Raw genomic sequence first — 9,900 nt, 5'->3', positions numbered from 1 at the left:
AAAGGTTGTGGTAGGTTTTGGGAGGGGGTAAGGAACAAGGGTGGGTGGAGGTGTCTGAAACACTGGGATACAGACTGTTTTTGTGGTCAGGAGATGATCTGGGTTTTGAAGCAAAATCTTGAGTTTATTGGCATCTACCGGCAAGCCCATATCTTTTTCAACAATCAGAGCTTTACACAGGAAACCTTCTTAAGTGTAAAAGACAGTTGGGAGCTGCAGCTTCCCTGGATTTGAGACTGCAGGAATTTGGCTCCTTAGTGCACTGGCTTTGAGGCAGAAGCCGTACTTGGCAGAAAGAGACAGGTGAGACTAGTGAACTAGTATGAAAATGAGAAAGCCCACTACTCACATTGTTCTTCTGTCTCTTTCCTTCCCTTTTTCATAACCTACTCTCTTCATCTTTCTTTAATTTATGCATATTTGTAAAACGGCCAATTAATCCAGCCTGCCATCCACTGGAATGTAACCTTAGGAAGGCAGAGCAGAAATGTTTGTCTCTTTTTCACTTCTGTATCCCCAGTGCCTACAACAGTGCCTGGCACACAGTAGGCATACAACGTAGTTGTGAAATGAATCTCTATCCTGAGAAACAAAGCCCTCCTCCTGGGGGAGGGGGCAATGAGGAATAGGGAAAGCCCTTTTCAGAGGTATTATGGGCTAGTGCCACATCGAGTAACCCTGCCAGGGAAGGTGGGCAGAGAGAAAATCACAGATGCAGGCTGAGTGCGGGAAGATCAGCAGAAAGGGAGGAGGCCTTCAGGGTAAGGACTGAATTCCAAAAAGCAGGACTTGACCTTGTTTCTGCAGTCTCCATCTCACTTTGGAGGGAGCTGGTCAAAAACCCCTGGGAGAACTCCTGCCTCCAAAAGCTCAAGACTAGTGCTATGGGGACCAGATGGACAAAAGCCAGAAAGATGAGACAGAAAGGCCCAGGAGCTCTGGGAGAGGGAGCAGAGTGAACAAGTCCCTGTGAAAGTGAAATGGCCCTTCATTTGAATGCAAATGCTATGTAAAAGCCTGAAGCCCCTTGATGTCAGCCCAGCCATTGGTGGCCCATCTATACCCGGCTACCAGTCACCTGGAAACCGTCAGGGTAGGAAAGGCGGGATGGAGTAGTCTAAGGGGCGCAGAGGAGCGTGCAGCATAGCTACAGACTGACCTATTGATTCCCTGCTGCTTCTCAAAGTCACGTTGGGGCCTTACAAGGATTTCAGGATGGCTTAGAGAGCTTCTTCCTCATACCCAAGCCACCATGTACAGAAGCTGCCTTTTGGAAAAAGAATCGGGCATGTACCCGGGCACTCTCAGGAGCCCGGCGGGGGGCGGCACCGCTGGGGCTGGCGGCACTGGAGGGGGTGGGAGTCCGCTGCCAGCCTCCAACTTTGCAGCGGCCCCAGCTTACGCTCACTACATGGGGTATCCCCATATGTCCAGCATGGATCCTCACGGGCCGTCGCTGGGAACCTGGGGCTCACCCTATAGTCCCCCTCGGGAAGACTGGAGCGCGTATCCCGGACCATCCAGTACAATGGGCGCGGTGCCCATGAACGACATGACCTCGAGCCCCGCGGCTTTTGGCTCCTCGGAATACAGCAACCTGGGCCCGGCGAGCGGTGGAAGCAGCAGTGGCAGCATGCCAGCCCCAGCCGGCGGATCACTGTTCCCCATCGACGCCAGCACCGCCAACGCCAGTTCTCCCAGCAGAAGTCGCCACAGCCCCTATGCATGGATGCGCAAGACTGTGCAGGTGACTGGTGAGTAATTGATTCCAATGCCCTCACATTTCTCCTTCCTTTGCTTCTCCTCTATTTCCCTTGGCCTGCCTGCCCTTCTACTCCTCAGACCTCTCCTGGGACAGCTTAGCTGAGGAGACCACTGTGTGGCTGACTGCTCAGGGCCCCCGTCCGTTAGTGACCTCCCTCGCATGTACCTCTGCCCAAAGCCCGCAGTGTGTGGAACTTAGAACTAAACCGACCCTAGGGGTGTTTTTCACCATCCCCGATCAGTCAAGGAAGCAAGCGGGTGGACAATGGACATGTTGAGCCACAAGGATCAGGATCCAGCCCTGTAGTTGCCCAGATGGGAAAGCAGATACTCGGAAAAGATCAAAGGGTGAACGAGGCGAAAGGATAGCCACGGTGTCCAGATGCTCAGTCACTGCTGCCTGTCCGTTCCATTTCAAACCCTTCCCCACCTGAGCGAGTTGAGTTCCCCTCAAAAGCTGATGATGCTCGACTTAGGTCCACAGTGCTTGGCTGGCAACGGACCCTCCAGTTTAGCCACGAAAGCCACATTGCAAAGTGGCCTCGTCACCCCGGCCTCTCAAGGAAGCTCCAGCTTCCTTCGCCCAAGCTGGCAGAAGTGAGCTGGACTTAAACTCATTGCCTTCTTTCAACGTCCTTTCCGCCAATGGAAGCGTTGAGGCAGGCTACAGCACGCCTCATGGACATAGTAAGCTGCTCAAACCCTAACATCCGCTGGGCTCGCTCGAATAATCAGCCCCAGCACTAATAAGTGGTTAAAGGCTTTATAACTGTCCAGGCAGGCGTCTAGAGGCGCAGGGGCTGGATGCAGATCTGTGACTGCGTGCCAGAAGGCCCAGAGATCCCAGCCTAACGCTGACCAATACTCCTACCAGCAAGCCGGTGGGCGGCTGCTGGGACCCGGGGGCGGGGGAAGTGAGCGCTCTGCTTTAATCTTGCACGGGGCGAGGTTGGGGGAAGGCGGGGAGATGTTTGCTTTCAGTTGTAGCTGTTCTTTTATCACATTCTTATTATTCCAACCCGTCGCTCCCTGTTATTAGAGAAAATTAGTAAAATTTGACTCTATCACTTTCATCCCTCTGGGGAGGAAATGACATTTCAATAGAATTTGTCCACAATTATTATGCTCCTGTTCACAATTCTGCACTTTTTCTCCCTTCCAAAAAGCAAAGGCAGCGGGGTGGGAAAGGACCAACTTTTACCATTAAGAGGACTCAGCCGGGGGGAGGCAGCTCTGGTTGATTAGGACACTACCAGGATAGCAATCTCAAATTATGAATAGAGCTTAAATACTTGGCTTTAAAGTTTTTTGAGGTAAATCTGCATATCTTTTTTTAAAATATGGGTGAGTCGGCTGGCTAGATAGAATAGAAAATGAGGTTAGGGTGCGGCACTCTCAGGGCTGTTATTATATCTAATCTTAGGGTTGTAATTAATATCCATTCACTAAGCCCTAGCCCTCAGCAAAAGACACAAAAGCCAGGAAAGTAGCTGCTCCCAGTCCAGTATTATGTTTTGAAACACTTTAGAAGAGGAAAGTTACTAGTGTTGTTTGGAAGAAAAGCAATGGCGAAAAGGGGACAAGATAAAAGAAATCTTGAGTCATGAATTTTCTGTTTATGAGAGAAGATATGACAGGTTTCTCTGCTTAAAAGTCTTCTTGACTTAGGTAATTCTGGTCCCAAGAGAGTTTAGAAAAGGACTCCTTGGCCTGTGGTATCTTCATCATTAGCTGAGCCTTCAAACCTGGCTGTACAATGCCACCCTCAGAAGATTTTCTCTCCAACTTCCATGAGAAAGTTAAAATTGAATGATTTTGGAACTCCTTTGACTCCTGGCAGCCTATCCTATAGATGAGACTTTATTAAATTCAATCTTTCTTTCATTTTCATGTCTTATAAATTAAAATTACTCCTTTACTATATTTTTGTAGCCCAAGGTGTATATTTAGCAAGAATTTAAGAATATGATGAAAACTATGGACCCTCTCCCCAGAAAAATGCACAAAAGCACACCTGCATGCACACGCGCACACACATCATTTTAAAAATAATTTGGGGACATTCATGGACCCACTGAAACCCTTCCATAGATCTCAAGTTATGAACTCTACAAAAAAATGAAGCTGATCATCTCACTGGACCACTCCAAACCAAATTGCACCCATTTGTGTGCTTAATACATAGTGAGTATTAAACAAATATTTGTTAAGTGAATGAATGAGTCAGATTCTCCTAAATTTTCTACTTCACTCTGTAGTATTTTGGGACAACATTTGGCTTATGGCTGAGAAGAAAATAGATGAACTACAAAATGGAAGTAACCTCTTCATGATTAAGGTAATCAAATGAAAGCTCTTTCCATTGCTGAAGAATGTTTTAAATAACTGTAAGTTAAAGAAAAATATACATATTAGGGGACAATTAGAAAACATTTCATCATGGTTATTATTGCACTTGATTTTCTAATGAGAGAAAGGGGACTCACATACAGAGTAAATGACTGTCTCCTAGGTGATTTGATTAAAAAGTGAGATATTTTATTCCAACTTTGTTCCCCAAGTGATCCATTTCATTTAAAGATTATGTGAAAAGGAACCTGACTGAAAGTTCTGTGAAAATTAAGAATTTTCATATTTTAAACATTGTCAGTGCATTACAGCTAGGAATTATTTTTTCATCTTTTCTTTTCTCTTATCCAGAGTTGTAGCCCTGGATGAGCATTGGCAAGGTGGACTGGAGAGAGGCTCTAAGCAGGACTGGAGAGAGGTGTTCTTGTTAGGGGTGAGAAAGAGGGCAGAGAAAGAAGTGACTGGATAATTCTGATTAAGCCACTAGACAAAACACTGAGGAAGTTATACTTAAAGGGTTTTATTCAATTAGGACACTTCAAAAAATGAGTTGCTTAATAATTCTTGAAGCTTATCATTGTCTTCCTTGGTTTTGATCATTTCATTGGACAATTCTTATAAATGCCTTTGATGCAATTTTTAACTAAGAGCAGCAAAGCATTACCATAAGATGGAAAGTCATCCTTATGAGGCCAATTGCACTGTACACCCTATAGAAGGAAATTTATTTTCATCATTTTTACCCTCATAGTCATCATCCTCGTAACTCTTAGGTTTGGAGAGTGCTTTTCTGCCTAATCGCACTTTCACAGCCAGTCTCTCAAATGAGCACATTTAGGGTAATAATAAGTTATCGTATATGATGACATCCGCTTGCGAACTCTGTGAGGATACTGTCTCCTGGATAATGGAAAGGAGTCCATCCATCCTGAAATACAGAGGTTTGTCCAAGTCTTTGCGGGGGGGGGGGGGGGCGGGGGATGGGGAGTGGAGGGAGGTGAGGCAATGAAATCCCACTACAGAAGGATGGAAGCAGCCCTTTAATACATCTTAAACATTGTTACTTTCCTAAATTAACGCACAACACTGTCAAAAAAGGGGATCCCTCATCCTCAGAAATGTAGACTTTAGGAGAATAGCTTGAACAATAAAAGCTAGGACTTTTAGCGTTTTGTTGGTGCTTTGGTATGGGAATATGGACAGTATTCTCTATTAGAAAATGTCCAAATCCCATTCAATCAGATTTCATCATTTAAGGGGCAAGGGCAATGAGAGGGGAGTAAAAGAAGACAGTTTTGGGGGAGGGACACAACAGGAGCACCAGGAAATGGGAATTCATTTCTCTTTGTAAGCTGTGCAGTCAATATTTTCCCCTGAGCTACGTCTTCTTGAGATTTGAGGTCTTATCTGTCAGATTGGGGCAACAGACCCTTTTTAACACTTCTAATGGCTTTGATATGCAGCCGGGCTCTTCCTCATTCCTCCTTTCTTCAGGGGTTATATTGCCGGAAAGGGTGAGGATTTTCATGGCAAATAAAGAGGCCTGGTCTTGACTTTATTGTCCTCAGAAGAAACTGCAAGAGGAGAATTTATGACCAATGGGGGTGGGGAAGGACTCCAACCTTCCAGAGTTCTTGAAGTCTGGTTATATTTACTGATTGTCAAAGAGCAGAAAACAGACACACACAAGTTGAATTTTAACTTCTGCCTCAAGTTGGAATTTAAACACGCAGCCACTTTGGGATTTGGAAAGGTTTTAACAAACATATCTTCAAAGATATATTTTGATCCTGAGATTTGAGGTTCTGGAAATAAATTAAGCTTCAAAGTTTTCATTGTAACCTCAAATATACATTCTGCCTTTGTAACATACCAAATGCCAGACCCCTGGTTTCCTGGGTTTCTGTCTGGATTCAGAAAATCAGCTCAAAGTTTGGGCCTTTGAGGTAGGTTAACTGACTGGGGTTCATCATTTTCCATTTTCAAAGGGGAAAGTTTTGTTTAGTTCATTCGTCCATGAGTTATTCAGCCATTTAGTTTAATCCTAAAACATATCTCTCATCTAGAATTTGTTTCTACAATCATGTCCCTTTTTTTTTTTCTTTCCTAGAGATGAAAGAGTGTCTGACATTTGTTTAGGGCTTGTAAATTCCAAACCAATTGGCTGGTGTTCCTGAATGTAAAGAGGGTTCAGGATGGGATCTGATGCTATGTAGCTCCTTTGTTAGGCCTGTGCTGCATCTTAACACCTCAATGGAGTTTAGGGAACCACTTTAAAGAAACCTTTGTCCTACAGATTGCTCCCCAAAATCTCACATCAAAAACAACCAGTGAAGATCAGAAGGAGTTTGCCAAAAGCCATAGAGAAAAGGAGGAAGATCCTGGAGGGGGTTAAAAAAATTGAAAAGAAAGGGAAACTTCCTAATCACCATTGGAAAATTTGAAAGGAGGAATAAAACTCTATTTGAAGGAGGGCTTGAGAAATTAGTTAAATGTTGTAACACAAAGCAAATGTTTGTATATCCTTTCAACGAATACTAGAATGCTCATTTTATTCTGCTTAAGTCAACACCCCCTCCATTCCTCATTCATTATCCACTTGGGAATAAAAATCGGTTTAAGACTCTCACAAAAAACAAACGAAACTATTTTTCTAATAGGTAATAGGGGATATCCTAGAACAGAATCTAAGTGACAATAAATGTTTTCTTTTTTAATTACAATCCAAACAAAATTCTCTCCAGGATGTGTATGTAACTAGAATGTGTGTAACTAATAATGTCAGGATCATATAATAGTTTGCCACACTTGGGCTATTCTTATGCTTCCCAGTATGTTTAAACTGGGAATAACATTTAGCACACTGGACTGGGAGTCAAAGGTATGTGTTTGGGTCCCCACTCATCAGTTCACTAGCACAAACCCACTTATTTACCTACGCTGAGCCTCAGGTTCCTTATCTGTAAAATGGTTCCTTATCTGTATAATTTGAAAGGGTTGGTGAGAGGTTCAAGAGGAAAGAGTATGAATGAACTGCATAAAATATAAAGGGAAGTGCATGTATAATGGATGTTGCTACTACTGCCAATGGTGTTCCCATAGGTGAGTGGGAAGGGAATGAAAATCACAGGTTAAGTATTCGCTTTAAAATGCGTTTGTATGGCGGTAGGTCAATGGTGGCATGACAGATGTGTTGGTTACATGTATATGTAATAGTCACAGATGACAAAGTATTTAATGGACAAATGGACTTATGACGTATTTGTTCGAAAAATGTCCTTGATTTATATTTGAAAGTAATAGATGAGAATGGGAACAGTGGCTCTGATTCCTTCAACTGAAACAATCTCCAAAGAAGTAAAATATGTTTAAATGTACTATTTTCTCCCCTAACAGGGAAAACAAGGACAAAAGAAAAGTATCGTGTGGTTTACACAGACCATCAAAGGTTGGAGCTGGAGAAGGAATTCCACTGCAACAGATACATCACCATTCGGAGAAAATCAGAGCTGGCAGTCAACCTGGGCCTTTCTGAGAGACAGGTATGCCAGAAGTATATCCAACGTGTCTCATATAATCATTTCAATAGGCTGAGGTTTTAGGGAAGTCTGTAAGCAGGAGTGGAAGCAAAACAGAAGACCAAGACATTCTCCAAGCTCTCCTAAAGCCCATATTCATCCACTGGACCTCCTAGTTTACCCTCCTTGGTTGGTGGGTTTATTAATAATTGAATGTGGGGGGCACTATGTAGGTTTGGAAACTAGAGTTGGGGACATGGGAGGTGGAAAAGGACTAAAACTCCCATATAATTGGTCAGTCAAGTCAAAACCTTGATCTGGTTCTCCAAGTAGTCACAACCAACATGTGAAGTGAAGATTTGGCAATCATTGCAATTATCTAGTTTATATCAGTCAAACTACAACAGTAACTGAACAACAATGTTGCTGCCTGAACCAAGTTTTTCTGTTATTCAGGGCAGGAAATTTAATTTTCTATGGTCTATGTAATCCTATGATGCCTGCCTTAAATTTAGCTTACTGTGGGCACTCATTGAAGATTAAATCATAGAAAGGATCAATGGTTTCCATTCATCAGGACTTTGACATGACATAACTACCTGATGTTTTTTTCACTTAAGTCTAGGAGTAATCCTGGAATCACAGAATCCTAGAATTGTAAAGCCCATTAATGTATTGCCTTATCCCAAGGAGCTTGTATTTCAACCACGTCTTAAGGCACATTGGTATCATAGCAAGGGATATACTATTTCATCACCCTTGTTCACCAAGTTTTATGTTTCATTAACTTTACTATTAGGAAGTTTCTTTAATGACAGATTGTAATCATCTTTGCTATTTAAGTTCCTCCCTTTTTATCCCCACACCTCAGCATCTGCCATTCTATCATTATTTATTTCTACTTGTGCAATAGAGGTGGTGGGTAAGGTGTAATATAAAGACCACTACATTCAAAATCAGTAGCCCTGGACTTGATCTAAGTTTCATCTCATGCAAGATACTTTCACTCTCTGAGTCTCAGCCTTTTTTAACCTGTTAAATGGGCATATTTCACAAGGTCACTGTGAGGCTCAAATGAAGTGATGCATGTGAAAGGGTTTTGTAAATGCTAAAGTCCCTGCACAATATCAGCAATGACTATGAAAACTGCATTCAGTATGTTGCCTCATTAAATCCAAAGCATTTTGTGTTTCAGGTGAAAATCTGGTTTCAGAATCGCAGAGCCAAGGAGAGAAAGATGATCAAAAAGAAAATCTCCCAGTTTGAGAAGAGTGGAGGCTCAGTGCAAAGTGACTCTGGCTCCATCAGCCCTGGGGAACTACCTAACACTTTTTTCACCACCCCATCTGCTGTCCGTGGATTTCAGCCTATTGAGATACAGCAGGTCATAGTCTCTGAATGAAAGAAAGGCAAAGAAAGATGGAAACTGCCCTTCGTTTAGCGTTGTCTTTTTGGTCTCTAAGATATCAGCAGAGGAGTTGGGACAGGATGTAATTCCTTGTAAGGCAGTACTCAGAACAAGGGATGCACAATAGGTTAAAGATAATTCAGGAGTCACTTGCTGTTAGAAACTATCGCCAGAAAACTCCTGTTATGTGCTATGCTGTATGTCAATCACTCATGAAGCTTGGTGTAAGCTATATAATTAAAAGCTACAATCACAGGCCATTGCAACTCTATTCACAATTTCAGAAACCTGCTTGTGAATAGACTGTTAAAAAACAGTTCTGCCAGAAGGCTCATTTTTGTATGTGTATTAGTGTTTGCTATTTGATGCTAGGTGTGTTCTTTTATGTCATCTTTGGGAGGTGGGAAAAAAGTAAGCAGAAATTTACCTATCTGTAGCTACCTTTTCAGTGTTTTATTCAAAAGCTAACAGTATTTTCATAACAAGACAAATGTTTAAAAAGTCATCAAGAAGTGATTCTGAATCCATTGTCACTGGTTAATAAAAATAATAAATAAAAAACCCATATTTGTCCCTCAATCATAATTGTCTAGCATCAGTTATCTTATCTCAGAACTTCCAACATGTAGTATCAATTTTAAATCTTGCCAAAACAATGAAATCAGACTAGAACAATACAGGCCAGCTTGGTTGAGTCATTAGAAAGGCAGATCTACAACACACAGAATAAACCTTTCCCCCTTTCTGTCTTTCCACTCTATTTACTGCTATGGTTCAGTGGCAGTCAGAGTTAATGTGACCACAAAGACTGTGTACTGGTCTATAGCCTCTGTTTGCCATCACCTTCGACCTGTTCAATTT

General features: G+C 42.6%; 1 protein-coding gene across 1 annotated transcript; it reads left to right on the top strand.

Annotated features, from left to right (window-relative positions):
- The first annotated feature begins 1,252 nt into the window (after positions 1-1,252).
- On the top strand, positions 1,253-9,602 carry CDX4 (caudal type homeobox 4). Its single transcript, XM_001504968.3, has 3 exons — positions 1,253-1,754; positions 7,510-7,655; positions 8,827-9,602. The coding sequence occupies exons 1-3, from the start codon at positions 1,253-1,255 to the stop codon at positions 9,031-9,033; spliced, it is 855 nt and encodes a 284-aa protein (XP_001505018.1). The 3' UTR covers positions 9,034-9,602.
- Positions 9,603-9,900: the final 298 nt, after the last annotated feature.

This window comes from Equus caballus, chromosome X (assembly GCF_041296265.1).
Source record: "Equus caballus isolate H_3958 breed thoroughbred chromosome X, TB-T2T, whole genome shotgun sequence".
NCBI lineage: Eukaryota > Metazoa > Chordata > Mammalia > Perissodactyla > Equidae > Equus > Equus caballus.
Note: the sequence above shows the minus strand (reverse complement) of the source record. Positions and strands in the feature narration are given on the sequence as shown.